This window comes from Macrosteles quadrilineatus, unplaced genomic scaffold (assembly GCF_028750875.1).
Source record: "Macrosteles quadrilineatus isolate MER2022 unplaced genomic scaffold, UCM_ALF_1.0 Scaffold_1__1_contigs__length_201487025, whole genome shotgun sequence".
In the NCBI taxonomy this organism is placed as follows: Eukaryota; Metazoa; Arthropoda; class Insecta; order Hemiptera; family Cicadellidae; genus Macrosteles; species Macrosteles quadrilineatus.
Genome location: NW_026542594.1, coordinates 41350680 through 41376003, shown reverse-complemented (window position 1 = coordinate 41376003; position 25324 = coordinate 41350680). Strand labels below are relative to the sequence as shown.

The window sequence follows — 25324 nt, the reverse complement described above, 5'->3', positions numbered from 1 at the left end:
CAAGAAGTCTTTGGAGGTAAACAATCCGGTCCTAAATATCATAACACCTATGAATTAAATTTGAGCTCAATAAATGAGAACTTTCGGACAAGTGTCAACGTTGTTGAACAACATGTTATCTGTAATCATGTTCCTAAGTTTTGTGATTACAGCTTGATCACTCGTTTAGAGAAAGAAAACATATTTCTGACTGATGTTTCTTCTTGTGACGGTGACGACTTCACTGGTATTGATGTCTTATTAGGAGCTGACGTTTGGACACAGATCATCACTCCAGAGTTTCATAAGATAAATGAGCAACTTGTAGCTGTAAAAACTCGATTGGGCTGGACAATTGTTGGCACGTCTGACGAGGAATCTTCTTTTGTCTCCTCCATGTTTGTGGCTTTCCAATCTTCACAAGATATTAGGCAATTTTGGGAACTAGAGACAATGGGTATAATGGATCCGAGTGTCAAACAACAGAAAGAGGAGAGAGATAGAGATGTTTTAGCGTTCTTCGAAGACACTGTCGCCAGAGATGTGGATGGACGCTACGAGGTAAAACTACCTTGGATTGAAGACCACCCCCCCTCTGGATACGAACCGTGAAGTAGCCAAAAAACGTCTGTTGTCAACAACACGTAAGTTGAAACAGTGTAATATGTATCTTGATTATGATTTAGTATTGAAGGATTGGTTGACCAAAGGCATCATTGAGCAAGTGACAGATGAAAACATTTCACAGCCATTGAAAAGTCACTATTTACCACACCGGGCTGTTGTCAAGGAGGGAAGCACCACGAGGATCAGACCTGTCTTTGACGCTTCCGCTAAAGACATAAATGGATATTCTGTTAATGGATGTCTTGAGTCTGGACCTAACTTGATAGAGTTAATACCTAAGGTACTGACTAATTTTAGGTTACATGCATTTGCTTTAACGGCAGATATTGAAAAGGCTTTTCTACAAATTAGAATTGACCATGATGATCGAGACATGTTACGATTTTTGTGGTGGGAAGACAATCATGTGATTGTTTACCGCCATGCTAGAGTTGTCTTCGGTTTGTCGTGTAGTCCTTTTCTTTTGGGAGCAGTATTAAATAATCTTCTGGAAAACGCTCCTACAAATCTTAGGCATGTAGCCAAGGCTTTGCTAAAAACTTTTTATGTTGACAATTGCCTTACGGGAGTTAACGGTATTTCTGAGCAAGAGAATTTCATAAATGATGCTCAAACACTTTTAAAGCTAGGAGGCTTTAACCTAAGGGGTTGGGCTGGTAACGGTTATTTTAAAACTCCTGAACAAGTTGAGAACGTCTTGGGACTTAGATGGTTATGCTCTAAAGATGAACTGTACTGTAATGTTCAACCTTTGAATATCAAGGACTCAGTACTTACCAGAAGGACATTGCTATCATGTGCTCAAAAGGTTTTCGATCCTATTGGTTTTACTGCTCCGGTTGGACTGATTCCCAAAATTATTTTGCAAACGACTTGGACGTTGAAGGTAGGTTGGGATGAAGAACTACCTCAAAACCTACAGGTACAGTTTCAAAAATGGGTCGAGGAACTAGGCTGTCTGGAAAGGTGTGTATTGAGTAGGAGAATATTTTTGAATGCTTCAAGTACAGTACATGTTTTTTGTGATGCCAGTAAAGCTGCTTTTGGATGTTGTATATTCTTAAGAACCGAAGTAGATGGTATCATTGACATAAATCTTATATTAGCCAAATCACGAGTTGCACCAATCAAACCAATTACTTTACCTCGTCTTGAGTTAATGGGTGCAATTACTGGTGTGAGACTCTCATGTCTAGCTTTACAGTGTCTCAACAACCCCAAAGTCCCAGTTTATTATTGGCTGGACTCCACCGTAGTTCTAGCATGGATTGCAAAGCAAGGGAAGTGGTCTGTTTTTGTTGAAAACCGAGTGAAAGAAATTAACAGATTGGCCCAACTTTCACAGTGGAGACATGTTTCAGGACCTGACAACCCTGCTGACATTCTTTCCAGGGGATGCACTCCTAAAAAATTACTCAATTCTCAATGGTGGCTTGGCCCTCAATGGCTATATGCTTCTCCTGATAAATGGCCAGCAGAACGCCCATCACCTGATCCAGAAGAGCTTAAGGAAGAACTTCGTAAATCTGTCGTCACTGCTAGTTCTGTTGAGCCAATATCAATCGCTCAAATGTTAGGAAATAGATTTTCCAAGTATACTAAGATAGTAAGAACTGTAGCGTGGATCTTGAGAATGTCTCCCAAGAATAAATTGAACTTGGAAAATAACATCAGTTCTGAAGAATTCTTGAAGGCAGAAAAGATTGTATTTAAATTGATTCAAAAAGAGAGCTTTCCTGAAGGTCTAAAATCTCAAGAGCTAAGTGGTGTACAAAAATTCGTGGATGAAGATGGCGTCATAAGAATGAAAACCAGAGTATCAGATCGGGAGGAAGGTTTTGAATACCAGTACCCTGCCATTCTACCTAGCAAACACCCTGCTGTTGAGAAAATGATCAGGCAGTACCATTTACAGAATAAACATGCAGGAGTACAAGCATTGATTGTCATCCTTCGTGACAGAGTGTGGATCCTGAAAGGCAGAAGGGCTGTTGGAAAGGTAGTTCACAACTGTGTTCGATGCAAGCGACACATAGCAAAAGCCTTAGAGATGCCATCACCTCCCTTACCCACAGACCGCACTCAGATTTCTTCATGTTTTCAAGTATGTGGGATTGACTTGGCTGGTCCATTGATCACTAGAGATAATCAGAAGTGTTGGGTGGTAATATTTACATGTGCCGTGTATCGTGCAGTCCACTTAGAAGTCATACAATCCCTCGACACAGAAGCCTTCATAAGAGCCTTACGACGGTTTATAGCTAGACGAGGCCGGATAAGTGTTATCTATTCAGATAAAGGCACGAATTTTGTTAGTTTAAACAAGAATCTGAAGTCTCTGAACTGGACTGAAATCCAAAATACATTCAGCCTCAATGCGATTGTGTGGAAGTTCATTCCCCCTGCAAGTCCTTGGTGGGGAGGATTTTGGGAAAGACTGATAAGGATCCTAAAAGGACTCCTCCGGAGGAATTTGGGAAATTCATCTCTCACATACGAAGAAATAAACACCCTAGTATGTGAATGTGAGGGAATAATGAACAGAAGACCACTAACATACGTCTCAGAGGAGACGGGAGACTTAAGAGCTCTGACTCCATCTATGTTTCTACAAAGCATTGTGGGAAATGAAGTCACGGACTTGGACATCCTAGAGAGAACCAGTTTGAAAACAAGATGGAGATATATTCAAAGTCTAAGAGATAATATGAACTCCCGTTTCAAAAAGGAGTATTTGGGGTTCCTGAAATCGTCCAACAAGTTAAAATCCGACGATATTAAAGTTGGAGACGTGGTATTGGTTCAAATTGAAGACAGAAGAAGAATTACTTGGCCTTTGGGTATTGTAATAAAACTGTTCCCAGGGAAAGACGGCAAAGTTCGGTTGGTACAAGTAAAAACTAAAAAGGGTTTAATACTAAGACCCATACAACGACTGTACAGCTCGTGACATCTAAGCTGGCACTTGGCCGATCGCTAATAGTACCTTTTTCAAAAACATTATGTCTCGTCATGCGGGTTGCATAAACTGTCCTCGCGACCCATATGAAGGCGCTCAAGTACATAATACAAGGGGAGTCAACCCCGTGAGGCAGCGGAAATGTTTGCAGTCCGGTCTTTTCCCTACCTCCACCCTCCTCCCGCCTACACTGCCCGCGCTAGGCCAAGGGCCAGCGTAGGTGTCACGAGCTGTACCCGCTGGAAGTTACCAGAGAAGGACTGAATGAAGACTTCTTATTTTGCGACCTCGCAAAAAAAGGGGGAGTGTGTTATAAAATGTAATATTGTTATATAATTCAATATTAACCTCTTTGTAAAGATATAATATATTAACAGATGTTTAATTATGATAGTTAACACGTTCAGTGCTGAAATGGGTTAGTATTGCGTGCCTAAAGTGCTGAAATATAATTATCGATAACTCCCCAAGTAAGTGATGTGAATGCATCCAAAATGTCATTAGAAGATCCCCAGGCCTCCATTTTGGTTATTATTGATGACGTCACTTCCGGTACATCAATTGATGTAGTCCGCCGGTGGAGCCGGTTTGCTGAGTCACCGCGAAAAAGAAGTGGTCCGTTTACTGTAACATTTGTGTGTAACGATCCACAAACTTGTTTCTTGACACAAAGGTTGGTAATTATTGGAATAATAACTACATAAAATTATATACAATCTGTCCAAGTGTTATTTAGAACGATCCTCAATGCAAAACATTAGTTTACACACAATGTCAAAGAAAGAGTTATTGTTATTTATAAAAACACTGTTCTTATAGAGAAGACAATTATAGAAAAATTCAAAAACTATTTACAACTCCACCCACCGCATTTACACACACCACACAAAAGTACGAGATTACCACGGTCCCGTGCCGAAGTGAAAACCCGGAGCTGAAAACGATTCGCGCCAAAATAAACTCGAGAACTGGCACAACAGGCTGACGCGCGATACAACGTTCCCTGTCTATGTCTGAGCTAACAATGAACCAATATAGTTGGAGTGGTGTGACTACAGCTTTTGATGTAGTCCGCCATGGGTGCTCGTGACGTACTACATCAATTGATGTAGTCAGCACTGAACGTGTTAAAAGAAACATGAATGTAAACATTGTGTGTTGAAAAAGAAATAGTAAATTTGTTCCAACTAACTTGAGACTGATTTTATTTAACTTTATTGAGAATTGGTTCATATTTGAAGTTAGTTTACAGTACCTTTTACTTAGAATAGGCTATTTACATACATTATATGCTTGTGACTTTGTCAATTGCACACATGTGTTTAAAGACAATAAAAATCTTTGACTTTGACAATCCTAGCTGTTTGCCCACTTAGTTAAATATACTCGCAACTCGAGTCGAGTAGTAGAGGTTAAGCCGATTTCGTTGATATTTGACAAGTAAATAACAAGAAAGGAAAATTTTTGAGTTTTTATTTAATCCCTTAACCACTTTCAATATTGACATACTAGGCCAAATAATAATAATCGGCAACCTAGACATCGCTTGTGTCATCCATTTCACTGACAGCGACAGCTGTCACTGGGTGACAGTGATAGGTAGTGGTGTGCAGCGAGTGCGATGCATTGAAATTTCAATTTGATGCATCGAATCCCGATTCGATCCAGCATGCATCGATTTGGTCACGATGCAGTTCTAAAAAGGGATGTGTCGATTATCGTCATCGATACCACCATCTATTGGTTACCACTTGGACATTGGTATCGGTACCAAGACTCTATTGTCAAAAGTCGATTCCGATGATACCGACACCCGACAGGGATAAATATTTTATTTCAACATTTATTTACTTTATAGCTACAGTATTAGTTTTGTAATCACGATTAACAATTTTCATAGCCAACTTAGAAACTATCTAGTTCAAAACAGCGACGGTGCCGGTGACATTGTTTAGCTTCAGCTCATTGCACAACACAATCTACATTTCAAGATGTCAGACTCAACTCATGAGACAACCGGCGCGTGAATGTCCTGCCAACACGAAATTAATTATACTAAACAATGTCTGTATCAATAAGTCGGACATTTAGATGTATAATTTTTATTTTTAGTACAAAATAAATAACCTAAACATGTCGAAATGTGCAGTTTCATCCCTGCATTATACGCATCATTAGAAAAATTATATTCAACCATTAAACTTTAACATCGTCATTGTCGTATGGTTAAGCTTGCCAAAAAGTAGGTTAAGCCATATTGCGCCAAAAAGTAGGTCCATATTAATCTGTACTATCTATCTGATTAAAGAGTTTAGTGAAGTATACTGATACTTTCGATACCTATCTTTTTTGCACAGTTTCTTCCACTAATAATATTGTAAACTGTTATACCATAAAATACCCCCGCCGCAGCAAACCTGCAGACTTAGCGAATTTCCATCTACCTGATTGGATTTAAACTAAAATGTCTCCTTAAAAATATCACATTTATTCCCTATTTAAACAGAATTAGTTTAATGAGTACTTAGGTTTGCTGCAACAGGGAGGGTAAACAAGTTTTTTTTTTTATGTAAAATATTAAAAGGTACTGTGGTTTAGTAAGAAATTAATGTATTTTCCAAATTTGATCAAAATATGTTCATAAACAAGCAAACTACCACAGTTGACTTATTCTCCATAAGAATAACAAGGGAATTTTAAAATTACAATTTTTTAAAATTTTCTCCGTAACAATTAGGCGCATAATAACGCTTCAATATACTAAATTATTTGTTTTTTAAGCTCTACAAAATGGTTTAAAAAGAAATTGTGAAATTTTGTGTTTTTAGGGTCAAAAATGGGAAAAACCTATTTTCACCCCATAAAACCCCCCATAAACCCCCGTTCCCATAGTCCGATCATGCTGGTTCGCGAACTCATTCAAGTTTATCCCTTACACCTTCAATCCAAATTTTATCAAAATCGGACACTGGTGTTTTTGGCCTCTGGGGACATCAAAATGAAAAAGTAAATCGGTCCCGGGCTTAGGTCTTACCATGAGACCTACGGTAATAGCTACTTCCCTATAGGGAAATTCGCTAAAAACACAACATGTACGTGTATCAAACTTATATTTTGGTGTTAAAGGTTTATTATTAATTGGACGAAACGAAGTGAAGTCCTCACTGTCAGCCTATTAAAATTCCTTGCTAAAACTTTGTTAATAAAAGGCTTTTTTATTACAGCATTAAAAAATCTGATTCTTGTACCACGGATTTATTTTTTTGTGTAGTTCTTAATAAACTATATTCCAATAAATTTCGTGAATGCTTTCAAATTAACTTAACTCAATAAAGTTAGCTATTTGATACGTTTTTTTTTTTACTCGGTTAGTTGTTCATTTGACTAGCGTAATCAGCCGTCCGTCGTCAGCCGCGAAACTTCCAATTCCAAAACAAAAACATTGTCTGTTGTGTTGTTTTAGTTAATTTATTTATTTAATTGCCTTGATTTAACCTTTTGTTTTACTAAAAACTGTTTTTTCTCATGCGTTACATTATTTACTCAAGTTTACATCTCTAAATTCTAACTTACTCTATGATTGAAACCGTGCTTAAGTTGGCTACTATTAGGGTTAAAAGTTCATTGCATTAAAAATAGGTAATGTAAAAAATAATGTTTTAAACATCTATTCTCAGATATCATTCTTTAGATATTATCTTTGACTAATCCTAATAAGACAACCCAGTTGTCAGTGTCAGTTGTACTGTACCATCATTTTTCCAGATCAAGGTAACTTACTACTACTGTACTAATAAAAGCCTAGGTTAGGTAACTTACACTATCCACTCTCAAACATAGTTTCAGTACAAAATAAGACATTTTATGGACCGTTAAGTAACTAAAAAATACAATAGGTCATGTCAATTTTAAAATACATAAGTTAGCTACATAAAATCTAATGTAGAAGGTAGGCCCTACGTTAAGTTAGGCCTCTAACTTAGAGGCCTAGACTGGGCTATGCTCTAGCATTGGGGCATTGTTAAATTAGGCAACAAATTAATTTTTATATAAGTTAGGCCATAGCATTATGTTTTTAAAATGAGTGGCATACTTTTAACCGATTTTAACTTAAGTCCATAAGAAATATTAAAGTTAAGTTAGGGCTAAACCCCCAAAAATTTTACAGCCCACATCTGTTCAAATGAGGGAGTTGTAACTTAGGTTGGTCGAACAGATTAAACTTAATTTGGTATGGAGACAGACAGCATTTTAAATGCGATTAAGTTAAGTTAGCATACCGGTATACGACTGTAAACACCAGTCGGTAGGCCTACTTAATCAATTAGAACTGTCAAATAACTTAAAGTACCGAATTGTGAGCTTTTTTAATTTCGACACCATCAGAGGCATTTTTAGGCAAGAGACGATGACTTTGGAGGGTCATAAATAGCGAGTGAGTGTATTGAATAAACAAAATTAATATCCATAAGTAATAGCCCCCAAAAATCACTCTCAAGTTGACAAATAATATGGGAGTAGCCTAAGTTAGCGTACTTATCGTTATACGACTGTAGACACTAGTCGGTAGGCTTGATCAATTAGAACTGTCAAATAACTTAATAGAGTCTGTGCCCTTTTTTCAATTTCGACACTGGTGGCTTTAGACAAGAAACATTTAAGTTACCTAACAGGCCATGAATAGTAAGTGATTGTGTTATTCTGGAACGTGTCTGTTAATAAACAGAATTGATATCCATAATGACCCCAAAACATCACTTTCAAGTTGACAAATGAGTAAACCGTAGCTTAAGTTAAGTTAAATTGATTTAATGTTTTTGTCGAACGCTTGACAAAACTAACTTAAGCTAGGCCTACTTGAGTTGCTCTGTAAAAGTTGCGTTAGTTACTTTATTTAAATATATTTGTAGCCTAGCCTATTTGAAATTAAGAATTTAACTTACTTCAGTCAGGTTTTAGTCGAACGCTTGAAAACTAGCCTAACTTAGGTAACTAAGCCACTAAAACATTTAAGGCTATGTTCAATAAACTTACATTAAGCTTGAACTTTTTGTAGCAGGCCTAACTTACAGTAGCCTAGAAACTTGTTTAACTTAGGTAAGTTTGACCTGTTAAGTTATACGCCTAGGCTGGGCTATGTTCTGGGGGTTTAATTAACTAAGAGTTTGCGAGTTTTTTTTTTTCATTTGAGTCCAGTTGCTGACATTAGGTTTCCTGTAGTTATGCCTGGAATGCAGTATGTCAATTCCATTAGTCCGCGTTGAGACACGAATTTTGATGCGACATTTCTTGTGACCACAGTGGCTTTAAAAAAATTTAGGAACAGTTTTCACACCTACGCGACATGCTCTTTCCAAAGATACGTGAACCAATGGTCAATGTATATGAAATGGCAGTAGAGTTCTGTCGACAAATTTTGTATAGGCGTATTATAGGCTATATCGATGTACATTTGGCTTTGCAAGTATCCGGTAGGCTATAAACAATAGCCTAACCTTTTATCATAGAAACAAACTGTTATGGCCTACTTGAATTATTATTAGAAAAACCACTAACAAAACTCTAATTTATGTTTAAAGTTATCAAAGATGATCAAAAGTTTAAACTTAAAGCACATATTAGGCAAGAACCAATAATTTTGAAGTTACCTAAAGGTTTTTTTTAGTAATGCCTCTTTTTGCGTTTAAATCAAACCAAAATTCATAGTTCCTTCATACGCCACACAAGGCTCCTGACCATATATTAACCTCCTTTGTAAACAAAATGACTTACAACTTCTGAACTTCCAGCTCTGTAACTGACATGTAGGCGTACGCTTCGCATTGTGTTTTTAAGAATTGGAATCCATTAAATCTCCCGTTGGGTACGAGGTAAGGTCAGTCATATGTTTTTCACCAAAAAAGAATATTCATTGCCAAATGGACTGAGGTTTATTTGGTTTTTTTGTTGGGTACTCAAACTACTCACCTAAGGCCACTAAAGAAAAAGGGGGCTTTTCCAACTCCGCGCGGTGGTCAGAAATATGTCAAAACCGACTGTCCAACTCCGCGCGGTGGTCAGAAATATGTCAAAACCGACTGTCCAACTCTGCACAGTGGTCAATTTTGGCCGTCAGGCTTGTATTTTAAGTTTGAAATTGTTACAAGTGTACACAACTTAAAACTGTACGAAACCACAGTAACTAATAGAATAAAGTTAATTAATACAAAATAGAATACTTATGTTTCATTTGAATTTACCTATCATGAACCTAACCTAACCTAACCTGTCACATGAATACAGTCGCTATGGACAAATAAAAGTGTAACATTACTTTGGGGACACACAGTATGTATATAGAATACCTTATATTAAACACGTAATATCTCATCAGAAAGCACAAGGTAGCATAGAGATTAGATGTGGCCACCGTGCGGAGTTATACTATACACTAAAAGTGACCACCGCGTGGAGTTGGACTGGATCCTTCGGGGCCATGAAACTTTTTCTAGCATAAATTTGACCACCGCGCAGAGTTGGGCTATCCCCATAAAAGGATTTCATGGTCATGTTCACTCCATTACCCATTCCCGCAATTTTATCTCACTGATTGTGTTAGGGCCATAGCCTTAAGTCATCTGGTGATGGATGTCAGCATCAAATATGTATCTCGTAATCATGAACCTTACTGACATTATCCCGCACATGGCGGGAGATGCGATGGTTTAAACATATTTTAAAACACAACTAAGCAAATATGGTAGCTCCTAAACCAGTACACTATAATAGAGCGGTTATGATAAGACACTATTTAGAGCGGAAATGTAATGCTTTGTAGGAGAGTTTTCATCTCAAGTCCAGACTTAGACATGAGGTTTCCTGTGGACGTGCCCAAAATGCAGTAGGGCCTACGTCAATTCCATTAGTCTGCACTGAGACACCTGAATCCATCAAAATACAATGGATCAAAATACATTAAATACACCTTCAGCTTTAGTACTGTGAAATGTGGGAATCCTATATAGGAATTATGTTGAGGAGCGAGCTGGTGTAGTGGTTAGAGCGCGGGACTTCAGTCCCTGAGGTCCCGGGTTCGATCCCCGCCAAGTCACCAATGGATTTTATCTAAGTGATAATGCCGCAACCCCTAGGTCTAGCCTGAAGTAATGTGAAAAACAATCCCAGGCTCGTGCCTAGCGTCCTAGGAAAAAAAAAATATATATATAGGAATTATGTTAATAAGGGGCAGTTGTAATACCGTCACATAGTTAAGGCCACTCGAGTTGGCAGCGTTAGTGCTATAGCTAACATGTCCGCTATATAACGTGTATTCTCAATAGTTTTACAGTCTTCAGGTTAACCTGCCACCATGTTCACATGACCTTGTAATGTGTGTTTCTGGTCATGTTTAAAGAGGTATGGGGTGAATATGGGATTTGTCACTTGACTGTAAAATCATCAAAATTTCATGGGGTTTTATGGATGATATTCAAACAAATTAGTATTTCATGTCTATTGTCTAATGAAGGGTTGTAGAAAAAATGGTAAAATACCCCCGCCACAGCAAACCTGCATCCTGTACGTACTAAGCGAATTTCCATTTGCCTGAATTTATTTTAAATGAAATCTATTTAAATAACATTAGGTTTAACGAGTACCTAGGTTTGCTGCTACGTGAGGCTAATCAAGTGTGTTTTTACTTCTTTTAGTAACAGTTTAGTAGCTACGTGTAAAATAAATAAATTTTCCAAGTTTGACCAAATGATTTTTATAAACAAGCAAACTACAACATCTATCTATCTATATATATAATACGCTAAGCCGATTTTTGTAAACAGAACTCCTCCCTCATTTTTGGACCGATTTTGATGATTAAAGTGTCAAAAGAATGGCCCTGATCTGTAGTTTTGCAAAGTCTTTTTCATTTTTTGAAATCTTTATTAATTTGGGCAGGATCTTTCATCAAAGTTGGATTTTCTCCCATAAGATTAACATGGGGGAATCTAAATATTTAATTGAAAACTTTGTCTCCACTAATTTGAGAGAACGACTGGGCGCAGAAACTTGGTAGAGGTGTCCAAAGAAAGGTCTTGGTCTCTAGATGAGTTACCAAACGAAAAACGAAGTGAATCCCGTTAGGGCTCTGCCCCAGAAGCCCTTAAAGATCCCTCCACAGATTTGTTTACATTTTCATCATGTGGATAATACTTTTGAATTAAACCGCTGTTAGTTCTTAAATTGTATTTTAAACAACACACGTTCATTGGGAGTTTTTGAATTTTTCCAAAGGAAGTATGTTCTATGTTTTTTACTGATTTTAAAATTGATTTTCTTCTGTATCATGCCATGTTTAGCAATATAACGTTCCATTACGAAATCAGTTGACAATAATTTTATAGTAACTCTTACAAATTATTTTGTATTGAACTATATCTTATATCTATTGTACGGGTTGGTGTCTGATTGTCATAGACGTTTTCAATCATTGGAAAAGTCTTTGATTGTGTAATACAATACAAAATAATACTTATTTTGTTAAATTAATATTAGTGTACAGCAACTTAATTAAACATTTTACAATATTTATGTAGAAATATGTGCTTGATTTAAAAAGTCATACAACTGGAAAACTGCAATTTACTGCAGACTTTTCAGAGAGGTTACTTCGATGTATTCATTCCACTTAGTAAAAACATAATAAGGGTATGGATAAAAATAAAAACTTCAACTTTTAGAGAGCTTTCGAATGTTATTAGACTAACGAAGAGGGTTCTGCATGTTAAATATCGCTACTCAGCAACAAAAACCATTTAATTTATCTCAAAAAATATATTCTTAAGTGGACTGACCAGCAGCCTAAAAATACTATGTAACTTACTATACAGTTACAAAATGCCCAAACTCGCATTTATAATTCGGCTTATATTTCCCCAACAGATTAATTATCTGTAGAAGAAGTTCATTGAGCTCTTATCGTGTCCAATAACATCCAAACACAGAAACCTTGCCTAGAATGGTACCGGTACCTATCTTTGACAAATTATTAGCAGCGGCCTATATTACGGACCGTGGCCCACTAGGTTGGTAATATTATTGAAAATAACATTACATTTTGGCTGTAAAAATGGCACAAAGAGTAAATACTATTTCAGCTACTGTCATGATAGAAAGGTCATATTCCTTTTAAACTAGATCACATCATCCTTTATACGATACGTTGATTAACAATGCATTTAAACATCAATATATACGTAACAGCCAATATACAGTATTCTTTTCTTTTTAGAAATGCCACTTTGCTATGTCATTTGCATTATTTGTTGCCAATGAAGCCGCACGCCCATATAAACGAAGAGGCCCCTAACCGTCGATTTCGACGGGTTTCTCCTAGTTTTACAATATTCTCTATAAGAATACCTTGGAAATTTTAAACTTTCAATTTTGGGAATTTTTTCCATAACCAATAACCGTACAAAAACACTTTGGTATACAGTACTAAATTATTTGTTTTTTAAACTCTTTAAAATGGTCTAGAGAGAAATTAGGAAAACTTGTGTTTTGAGGGTCAAAAATTATAAAAACCTATTTTTACCCCATAAAATCGTCACGGGGGTAAAACCCTGTTCCAATGGTTCGATCATGCTGGTTCGGAAAATCATTGAAGTTTATCCCGCCTTACACCTTCAAATCAAATTTAATCCAAATCGGACAAAAATTACTTAATTTATCACGTCACGGACGAATAAAAATATATACATATAAAATTTATATATATTTGAACTAACAGTGTTTTTGGCCCCTGAGGACAACAAAATGGAAAAGTATATCGGTCCCAGCTCCAGGTCTTACCCTGCCACCTACAATAATAGCTACACTTTCTTATAGGAAAATTTGCTAAAAGGGGTTCACATGTTATTTTAATGCAACAACACTACAATATTGCTCTACAGTATACTCCCTCTTACCCGGACACCTTTAACCGGATATCGGTTTAACTGGACTTTGGTAGAAGTGACATCTCTTAATCCGGATAATTTTTATTAGCACATCAGTTTAACCGGACTAGATCGGCAGGAAGTGGGCAGTACTGAAACGACTGTTCTCGTGGGAAAGATTTGAGACCAGTAATTACGTGTCTAAATACTATGCTATCCTAATTTAAAGTCAAATACTGTATAGAGTATGCATTTAAACGGTCCGTCTTAACCAGATTTTGGGGACATCGGTTTAACCGGAAAAACTGTTATCCGGACTGGCCTCGGTCCCGAGGGTCCGGATAAGGGGGAGTCTACTGTACTTAGGATGAAACTGGGTACGGTATACAAAAGTAAATACATATCCAATATAATGAGTTTCAAAAAGCATCATGGACAAAGCATCATCCTATGGGGTAAATATGAATTTTTGTAATTATACACTCAGAAAACCTTAAGATTCCTTGCTTGGGTTTAGTGGATGTGTTTAAAAGAGCTTTAAAAACAAAGTAGTATATTGTGTCTTCCCCCGATGAAGGGTTACGGTGGTAGTATACAGGAAAAAATAGTATCCCATGAAATTTATAATGACTATGGTTGATAAACCCCCACTTTTGATATCCTACTAATATTATAAATGAGAAAGTTTGGATGTATGGATGTATGGATGTATGGATGTATGTTTGTGACAAGTGAACGCGAAAAATACTGGTCGGATTGGGCTGAAATTTGGCATGATGATAGCTCACATTCCCGATTAACATATAGGCATATTCTTATTTCAAAAATCCTTTCGGGCTCCGCCCCAGTGGCTCTGGAGTTTTCCATGTTAACCTTATGAGAAATGGAATTATTGAATCTTAACAGCTGTTTCAATTAAACAAGTTGGTTCTGTTCTATGATGTTCAATAGCATTAAAGTTACAAGGATTACCAACAGGGTGCATCACTTTTTTTTACATTTATGACAACAGCTAATTTGCAACCAAAAGGTGAGTGAGCGTAGCGAAAGAACTTCAACCTGGAGGCGAGTGAGCGCAGCGAACGAGCTCCAACCTAAAGGTGAGTGAGCGTAGCGAACATACTTCAACCAGGACGTGATTGAGCCATGCGAACGAGATAATCTTAAAAATTAAGAAGTTAAACGGGGCAAAGCCCGCGGGTTACAGCTAGTGATTGTATATAAGAGAGTGAACACATATCTAATATAATTGATTTACACAAAGCATACTAGCTGGACCATGAGAGTATGTTTTCACGGGGGTTGGATGAGATTTAACTTCAAAATACAATAGGTTTAGTGGATGTGTTAAAAAGAGCTTTAAAAACAAACAAAGTAATATATTGTGTCTTTAATTCCTCGATGCTATGGGTAAAATTATCATCCTGGGATTAAATCAAAAGCGGCTAAACTGTTGATGAAACTCCTCTTTTGATATGACTGGATGTAAGAGAGTGAAGACTTATCTAGCATGAAAAGTGAAAGCTTCCTAGCCAGATGATGAGAAGTCTTTCTTAGAGGGTTATGGGGCAAATATATGTTGTTATTGTTGTATTTTTTACTTTGAAAACTTCAAAATTCCACATTCTAGCTGAAGATTTTTTTCAAAGCTAAAAAAACAATTACTATTGTCAGATCTATTGTTTTTTTTATTTATCATACTCACTATCATAATATTATTGTTTGATAAAGGGTTACTATACAGAGAAAATTTCCTATACAGAGATTCCAATGTAGTTCTAATGCGACTAAGATAAAGCTCCACTATTAATGTAATTTGGTTGAATACAATAAACACTCATCAGGTTGAGTTTTACTAACCGTCTTGATTAGATCATGTTAACTGGCTTTTATAGGGTGAATATAGATTTCTTTCTAAATTAACTTGAAAACATCCAAACAAATTTAGATATTTTCTGATCTCCATATTAATTAATGACATAAAGACAGTTTTCATAACTCCTCTTCTTTAGTTTGCTGATAATGATGTTCTCAGCTAAGTCTTGTCCCAAGTCCAAAGATAATATGATGTTAATCCCACCAAGAATAAGTTGTTAAATTTTAGCATAAAACAAAATTCTCTGGATACTGATTATATATGGCAGCCTGTTCTGGACGTCTAACCAACAGATGCCATGGTGTTTTGTTGACTTTTCATTTAAGTTAAGTTATGATTATACACATTCACCACATCTGCACCAAGGCCTCATGCATACTCGAAATGATCTCCTGCTCTGCAAGACACTGTTTGAGCATTGAGCATGCATGCCTGCTCGATCCAGTGACGATCCTTTGTGCGCCAACCTAGAGTACTACGGTGGAGTCTGTTCGCCTTAACTCAGCTCAGCCTTATTAACTAGGCTACCTTCGTTTCCTCCACACACGGGAAGAATATTAATTGCAAAAATATGGAACTAAGTGTTTATTTTAAAATAGGCCTACTGTAAATGTTTCAATTTGACTAAAGCATGAGATCTAATAAATTTTCCTCGTATTTATAAATAGGCTTATATAAGTATTTATCTGTCATTCGTCAGTTTTTGTATTTATTTGAAATTGCATCAATTGTCTTAGTTAACTCATTAAGCTATAAATTAAAAAAAATTACGTACATCTTGGCCTACAAATACTCTGTAAGTTTTTTCCCTAAGAGAGTAAAAACGAACTTCCTATATAATGACAGTTGCTCACTAGTTGTATGAAAAACAGTTATATATCTCAAAATTCGTTTAACTATGAAAAAGTCACCAAGTCTAGCTGAAAACTTAAAATTTCTCGAAAGAAATCTACGTGTGAGCTATGAAGAGCAGACAAGAGACATACGTCACTGCCACAAAAACTATTCTCTACTGTGAATGAATGAACTGAGTGTTTATTAGTGTGAAGCCCTGCCCACTGTCTAACGGGACATGGGGTAGAAAAAGAGAAAGTTTGCTCTAAAGCCTGGTTCACATGCCCTCCCTCACCCTCAGCATCAGTCGCTTGCAGATTTCCATTAGGCTACACAAAAGTTTCTGAGTGTTAATTATTTTAAAACACTGTAAATGTTTGAATTTGACTATGATGAGATCTAATAAAGTTTTCTCTAATTTATAAGTAGGCTTATAAATTAATCTAAGTCATTTGACAGTTTTTGTATTTATTTTTAAAAGCAATTGCAGTTATACTTAAAAAAAAAAAACATACATACATCTTGGCCTGTAAACACTTTTTGTAAGGAGAGTCTTTTCTCTAGTGAGTAAAAACGATCGTAGTCAAGGAATGACTGTGCTAAAACAACACATTGTCAATTTTTACAAAAGTATTTTGACTGAAACCTGGTATTTTTTAAATACATTGTAGAATAAGTCGACGTCTGTGGAGAAAAGTATGGCAATAGATAGGTTTTACTTTTAGCCTACAATAAAGATTATGTTTTGGGACTAGAATCTCCAAAAGAGTGCTTTTATAAAACATGCCATAGTTTTATTTAGTAACAAAAGTGTTTGACTATGTTCCCGATGATACAAAGAGTATGGTTCGGCAGAATGGATTCACTGTGAACCAGCCTGCCTGGCCCTTATGCACGACGTCACTACAACCTCTGTGTAGGGGTGTCAACAATGGATCGGAACAATCGATGTTTTGAACCTGTCTGTAACTAACCTAGTTTTTTATACTTTAATACTCATTATGTAAACGAACACGTACTTCATATCGGATCTTGAATCACGATAATAATTATCGATACCCTTCCCACCCACAATAAGCACATAAAACGATGTCTAAGCAATCGTCATTTTCTCCATTGAAACAGGAAAGTCGATTGGCTGACATGGTAGTTCATTGTCGCCTCCTGACCAATGAGAACTGTTGTTACATACTTTTATTGCCAACATTCACCATTCGTTATAACATTAGAAAATGTACATGGACTAAGGCTTATGATATTTTTCAATAAATATATTATGTCACAGTAGCTCTTAAAACTTCACTAAACTCTTTAATCAGGTAGATAGTACAGATAAATATGGACCTACTTTTTGGCGCAATATGGCTTAACCTACTTTTTGGCAAGCTTAACCATACGACAATGACGATGTTAAAGTTTAATGGTTGAATATAATTTTTCTAATGATGCGTATAATGCAGGTATGAAACTGCACATTTCGACGTGTTTAGGTTATTTATTTTGTACTAAAAATAAAAATAATACATCTAAATGTCCGACTTATTGATATAGACATTGTTTAGTATAATTAATTTCGTGTTGGCAGGACATTCACGCGCCGGTTGTCTCATGAGTTGAGTCTGACATCTTGAAATGTAGATTGTGTTGTGCAATGAGCTGAAGCTAAACAATGTCACCGGCACCGTCGCTGTTTTGAACTAGATAGTTTCTAAGTTGGCTATGAAAATTGTTAATCGTGATTACAAAACTAATACTGTAGCTATAAAGTAAATAAATGTTGAAATAAAATATTTATCCCTGTCGGGTGTCGGTATCATCGGAATCGACTTTCGACAATAGAGTCTTGGTACCGATACCAATGTCCAAGTGGTAACCAATAGATGGTGGTATCGATGACGATAATCGACACATCCCTTTTTAGAACTGCATCGTGACCAAATCGATGCATGCTGGATCGAATCGGGATTCGATGCATCAAATTGAAATTTCAATGCATCGCACTCGCTGCACACCACTACCTATCACTATCACCTAGTGTCAGCTGTCGCTGTCAGTGAAATGGATGACACAAGCGATGTCTAGGTTGCCGATTATTATTATTTGGCCTAGTATGTCAATATTGAAAGTGGTTAAGGGATTAAATAAAACTCAAACATTTTCCTTTCTTGTTATTTACTTGTCAAATATCAACGAAATCGGCTTAACCTCTACTACTCGACACGAGTTGCGAGTATATTTAACTAAGTGGGCAAACAGCTAGGATTGTAACGGCAACGGCAATTTACCCGCTCTGAACTGACTTAATCCGCACCGATTCGTAGCATTCAGTGGTTCAGTGTCAGTATCGGTATCGAACCCACAACAGGCAAGTATCGAGTATCGACGATACCTCGATACCGCTGGTATCGAGAGTATTTTGGTATCGAGTATCGGTATCGGCTTACCTCTAAATATCACAAATGTATATCAGACATCTGAAATACAATTAATTTAAAATAAGAGAAGTATTCGATATGGGAGTTAATTAGAGTTGAGAAAAACAGTGTCACATACCTTTTTAATGATAAAATCCATCACTGGAAGGTAGCAGGGGGAATGGGGATTGAGAGGGAAAGAGACAGAGATAGATCACGCCATATGACGTTGCATTGTATGATTTTGAGGAGAATATGAGGGAGGGGAATTGCCGTGGTGTGTGTCTGAGTAGAGTGGAATACATTTTACAGACTTAAAATAAATAACTAATACAAATGAATATTAAACCCTATGCAGACAGTTAATTAAATGTTAATAAAATACAGTACATGATTAATGATTAAATTACTAATTACCATATTTACAAAACCGTACCACAGAAAACATACTACTATAACCCAGAATGCCAACCGCATGGTAAAAAGCATTAAGTGTTTAGAGAGAGCTTTGCCTGTCAATTCGTAGGCAGCGCCACCAGCGTTGCTATGCTGAGTGCATGGCAACGCTGGTGGCAAAGCTCTCTCAAAACACTTAATGCTTTTTACCATGCGGTTGGCATTCTGGGTTATAGTAGAATGTTTTCTGTGATCGTACTGAACAAGAAGTGTCATTGCACTCTTGAGATTACAGCATTTTGCATGTTATGTATTCTTGGTAATACTGTACTGTTAGATTTATAATTTGTTTTTAAGAATCATATGTTTTCAGGAGATTGGGTTGGTACATATGCGTATCGTTGAAGGGTGTAACTCTCTTCTACAGCTGGCCGGCCTGTTGGGGAAGCTTTGCCAAAAATCCTCCGCCCTCACAGCTCAAGCGTGACTTAACTTTTCATTTTCTAACTGTAAATTTGTCTAAAAAAATATATATATTTTGTTTTTTTTTTCACTGAACCTTCTCTTCTGTCTTTTTTTGGAGGTTATAATCTAAATAAAACCGTTTGGCAAATAATTTTGGGAACGGCAAAACAGCCATGTATTATGTAATAGATGGCATAATAGATGGTAATAGATGCATAGATGTAAAGTTGCAGCTATTTCCTTTGAAATAGTTGAATAGTCAATCTTCTATATATATAATACGCTAAGCCGATTTTTGTAAACAGAACTCCTCCCTCATTTTTGGACTGATTTTGATGATTAAAGTGTCGAAAAAATGGCCCTGATTTGGCTGCATTAAATTAAATTGTAAAAACATTAAAACAACAAAAATTATTGGTAATCTATATATTTAATACGCTAGGCATATTTTTGTCATAATTGTTTTGGAGTGGTGGTGCTACCGATCACCATGTTCAAGGTGTCTTTAGAAAGGTCTTAGCATGTAGTTTTGCCATCAAACAAAAAAAACTTTGGAATTCCATCAGGGCTCTGCCCCAGTGGCCTTCAAAGTTCCCATGTTATTAATAGGGAGAAAATGTTTGTTTAAATTTGAACAGATGAATACTTTGAAATTGACACTAATATTTACGGAAAGTAAATAAAAGAAACGTCTTATAACACTTAAAACATATAAGTTACAGGGTTAGTAAAAAGTGTGGAGACCCCCTGTTATTTTTTTAACGGCCCAAACTAGAAAAACTAAACTCAGCACACCTTTATGACAAGTTATGAAGTACTTTTTGGGCATAACCGTCACTTGGTGTACATCCCCAAAATGGGGGAATACGGGGTAAACTCAAAAATTTCAAATACAAAGACCCATCGAGTGATCCCTCATTTTGAAGGTCCTGGCAAAAGAAAACCAACAACGCAAACTAGAGGTCTTTATCTCAATATTCTCAATCCAGTAAAAAATTGCAGCCAATTGAAATTCTCAGAAGTTCAATTTAACTTGCAGCTTTCCAAGTCTGGAGACCTGCTGTAAATTGTGTAGCGGCTCACACTAGGAAAACTAAACTCTACACACCTTTTTGGCATGTTATGAAGTATTTTTTAAGCCTAATATACACTTGCTTACCAAACCCAAAATGGGGAAATTTTGAGGGAAACTCAAAAGTTTTAAATAATAAGCCCCATCGAGTGACCCCTCATTTTTAAGGTCCTGGTAAACGAAAACTAACAATGCAAACTAGAGGTTTCTATCTCAATCCAGTAAAAAATGGAAGCTGATTGAAATCTTTAGAAATTAGAAATTAGAAATAACTTGCGATTTTATATTCAATTAGCTGCCATATTTTACTGTGTTAAGATAGAGACCTATAGTTTGCGTTGTTAATTTTCTTTTATTATGACCTTCAAAATGAGGGATCACTCGATGAGCCCCATCATTTAAAATTTTTGAGTTTCCCCCAAAATCCCCCATTTTGGGTTTGGGAACTTATGAGAATTTCAATTGGCTGCCATTTTTTACTGAACTGAGATAGAAACCTCTAGTTTGCGTTGTTGGTTTTCTTTTACCAGGACCTTCAAAATGAGGGGTCACTCAATGGGTCTTTGTATTTGAAATTTTTTAGTTTTCCCCAAAATCCCCCATTTTGGGGATGAACGCCAAGTGGCGGTTATGCCCAAAAAGTACTTCATAACATGCCATAATGGTGTGCCGAGTTTAGTTTTTCTAGTATGGGCCGTTAAAAAAATAACAGGGGGTCTCCACACTTTTTACTAACCCTGTATTTACGCTTATACTGTTACTCACAAGACAGTAAATATACAAAAAGATGGTAAGTGGTGATCGATTTCGATTGGACACTCCAATCATCATCAGACCCAGTAGGCGAAAGTATGCAGTGTCTGATGATGATTGGAGTGTCCAATCAAAATCGATCACCACTTACCATCTTTTTTGTATATTTACCGTCTTGTGAGTAACAGTATAAGCGTAAATATATGTTTTAAGTTTTATAAGACGTTTCTTTTATTTACTTTCCGTAAATTTAATAACACGTACAATGCTGATCAAGAAGTTATTCACTAATATTTGAAACAGCTGGTTATACTAAAATTTTGCACAAAATCAAAACATAACCAAAAAAACGTTTGACATAATGGAGACTATAAGACGTTGAGCAGGACGGCCAATAGGAGGAGGCTGACGAACTGTAACTGGTAGACGCGAACGAAATACAAATAATACTATTGTCGTTGATAGCCGAATACAGCAAGCACCCTTCCGTGTTGTGTTTTAGTGTGCTCTCCAACAGTCGCCTGAAGATTTCACATTCAATTTAGGACTGTTGGATAATCGCTGCATAAGCTGTTGATTTTGGAAAACAAGGAGGCGGGTAGGACTAAATCGGAAACAGAAGAGAGGAGATACAGTGGAACTCCAATTATCCGAACTCCAATTAACCGAATCTCCAATTATCCAAATCGCTTATTTCAACAATTTTAAAAACGTAAAGCTACAGTAATAAGTTTTGCAAAATATCAAAGAATTGTCATTAAACACATTTAGCCAATTTTGGACTTTAATGGAACACTATTGACTTAATAACATGTATAGAACACTTGTACTATGAGCATTGTAAACTGTAAAAACGTTCTGATTTAAATTATTATTAATTAAAAGCTCACTTAGCACCGAAAATGAGGATTTTTCTTTAAAATTCCCGGAATTCCGGTAAAACTCCGATTATCCGAATTTTTGATTATCCGAATGGGGTCTGGTCCCTATTGATTCGGATAATCGGAGTTCTACTGTATTAGATGAGTGGAAAATGCGTTGGGAGCAGAGTGTTTTATGTTAACATTTTAAAGGTAAACGTTCGGATATATACCTACCATCAGAAAGAGAGTGAAACAAGATTGGGAGATGGGGCATTATGAAACGCAGTTTGTCACAGGACATGGAAAATTTCAAGGCGATTTTGTGAACATTTCACATGGTGGAAGAGGAAGTATGTAGATGTGGAGATATAAAAACCACGAGATAAATTGTTTACTTCAGGAGACAAATAGGAGAGAACATGAATAAGTCTTGTATAAGATAGGCCTAGAGATGAGAAAATAAAACGTGATGAGGAGTGACAAGGAAGCAATTGAGACGTTTAGAAAAGTAGCTAGGGAAATAGAAAAAGACAAGGGATACATACAGGCATTAAAATTTAAAAAAGAAACAAGCAAAAACTAAGAAAGAAAAGGGATGAAAACTGGCCCATGAAGGGGAGAGGAAAGGTTAGAGCGAATCTCAATGATCCCTATCGCTCAGGTTGGTATGGGGAAGGGAGTTGTGCTGTTAGGCTTTTGGACACATAACGTGTCTGGAAACCTAATGAAGCTATGAGTACCTAAGGCTATTTGTAGAAAACACTATTTACAATAAATGTTGATTATATCGATCTGTTATGTACATCTTTAGTATTTTCATAATCTTTGAGTCGAATATTATAAAGTCATCAGAAATTATGACTGTTATTTGTTTTAAATAACGCCTGTAGTAATACTTAGCAATTGCTCGAATTCGAGCAACAGGTACACTAGTTGAAATATAATTTGTAAATACTATCAGATGGTAATGGAAAATAATACTGAATGGAATACTAAAATAATCAAAACAGATAAAACAGTTATAATAAATCTGCAAAATTTTTGACTTATAAAACTAATAGCTGCTGTACCCGTGCTTCCCAACGGGAAGGTGTACTATTCCGCCTAATCCAAACACTTGTTAAGTAGATCAAATTTTTAAACAAAAAGCCACCAAGTTTTTACAGAAAATTATGACCTACATTGTAATTATCCCACTGTTTGCATTAAAATATATCAATAACATAATTTTCATAACTTACGGTTATAGAATCGTTCTTTATTTCCTTAACCAATGACATAAATAAACCTACCACATATTTGTGTAAAATATTTTATTTTATTTGTTTGGATCAGCTGTCTTAAATGGGCGGGATAATATCATCTGATCGCTAATGCTAACCCTGATCATATTCTTTTTTATCTCTATTTTGCCAAAATTAGCCAGCTTTACTCGGTAAAAACAATGCCGCCGCATGGTTGAATATTTTACACCTATTTTTAGGGAATTTCTTATAAAGAATAAACTATAACCATATGTTTAATAGTAAGCCCTGGACCAGGGACCGATTTACTTTTTCGGTAATAGCTTATTCCCTATATGGGCAATTCGCTAAACAAATAATTTAGTATATCAAAGTGCTGTGTGGTTATTATGGTAAGGGAGAAAATTTTTAAAATTGTAAATTTCAAATGTTTATGTTATTCTCATGGAGAATATTGTAAAATGTTGTAGTTTGCTTGTTAAGGAAATATTTTGATTAAACTTGGAATTAAGGAAATATTTTGATTAAACTTGGAATATTTATTTATTTTATACCAAGCTATTATTTTACTAAAAAACACACTTTATTACCTTCCCTGTAGGCAGCAAACCTAGGTACTCGTTAAACCTAATGTTATTTGAATAGATTTAATTGCAAATCAAATCAGGCAAATGGAAATTCGCTTAGTCTGCAGGTTTGCTGCGGCGGGGGTATTTTTGTTTTTAAATTTGTCCAATGTGATTCTTAGGGAGGAAATGCGACCTTTGAGAGCGCCTCGCGCCCTTAACTTTCCTAAATTCTAAATCCTTATTGCAAAACTACACATTGAAATGATTTTTTTTACACCTGAAACGTTGAAATTGGTTCACAAATAAGGGAGGAGTGGTGTTCACAAAAAACGGCTTCACGTATTACAGATAGTACAGTATATCAACCACATGTTTAATAATTAATCAATATCCTATGTTAGCAAGAAGGAAATATCTACCACATGTTATCCTACTAATATTATAAATGAGAAAGTTTGGATGTATGGATGGATGTATGGATGTATGTTTGTGACAAGTGAACGCGAAAAATACTGGACGGATTGGGCTGAAATTTGGCATGATGATAGCTCACATTCCCGATTAACATATAGGCATATTCTTATTTCAAAAATCCTTTCGGGCTCCGCCCCAGTGGCTCTGGAGTTTCCCATGTTAACCTTATGAGAAATGGAATTATTGAATCTTAACAGCTGTTTCAATTAAACAAGTTGGTTCTGTTCTATGATGTTCAATAGCATTAAAGTTACAAGGATTACCAACAGGGTGCAGCACTATTATTTCTTTTACATTTATGACAACAGCTAATTTGCAACCAAAAGGTGAATGAGCGTAGCGAACGAACTTCAACCTGGAGGCGAGTTAGCGTAGCGAACGAGCTAACCTGAAGGCAAGTGAGCGCAGCGAACGAGCTCCAACCTAAAGGTGAGTGAGCGTAGCTAACGAGCTCCAACATAAAGGTGAGTGAGCGTAGCGAACGAGCTCCAACCTAAAGGTGAGTGAGCGTAGCGAACAAACTTCAACCAGGACGTGATTGAGCCATGCGAACGAGATAATCTTGAAAATTAAGAAGTTAAACGGGGCAAAGCCCGCGGGTTACAGCTAGTATACAATAAAGTTGAGTGAAAAAAAACAATAAAAATAAAAATAAACTAAAAAAAAATCTATAAAAGCGTTACAAAGAATAACAATAATAAATTTGATTTGAGTAGATAACAATAATAGGTAACAAAAAATAAAGTTTAAATTCGTTAACAATACATTAATAAAGAAAAACGGTGTAGAGTTAACAAAAAAAATAAGGTTTTCAACAAGATAACAGTTGGTTCTGTTCTATGATGTTCAATAGCATTAAAGTTACAAGGATTACCAACAGGGTGC

General features: G+C 36.2%; 1 protein-coding gene across 1 annotated transcript in view; it reads left to right on the top strand.

The window, feature by feature from the left end:
* LOC128996383 (replication factor C subunit 2) overlaps positions 1-19557 on the top strand; it is a 96406-nt gene extending 76849 nt beyond the window's left edge. Inside the window, exon 7 of the mRNA XM_054421685.1 lies at positions 19373-19557. Coding sequence (XP_054277660.1) covers positions 19373-19486 — 114 coding nt within the window. The 3' untranslated portion in view covers positions 19487-19557. The remainder of the gene's footprint in view (positions 1-19372) is intronic.
* The last annotated feature ends 5767 nt before the right edge of the window (positions 19558-25324 follow it).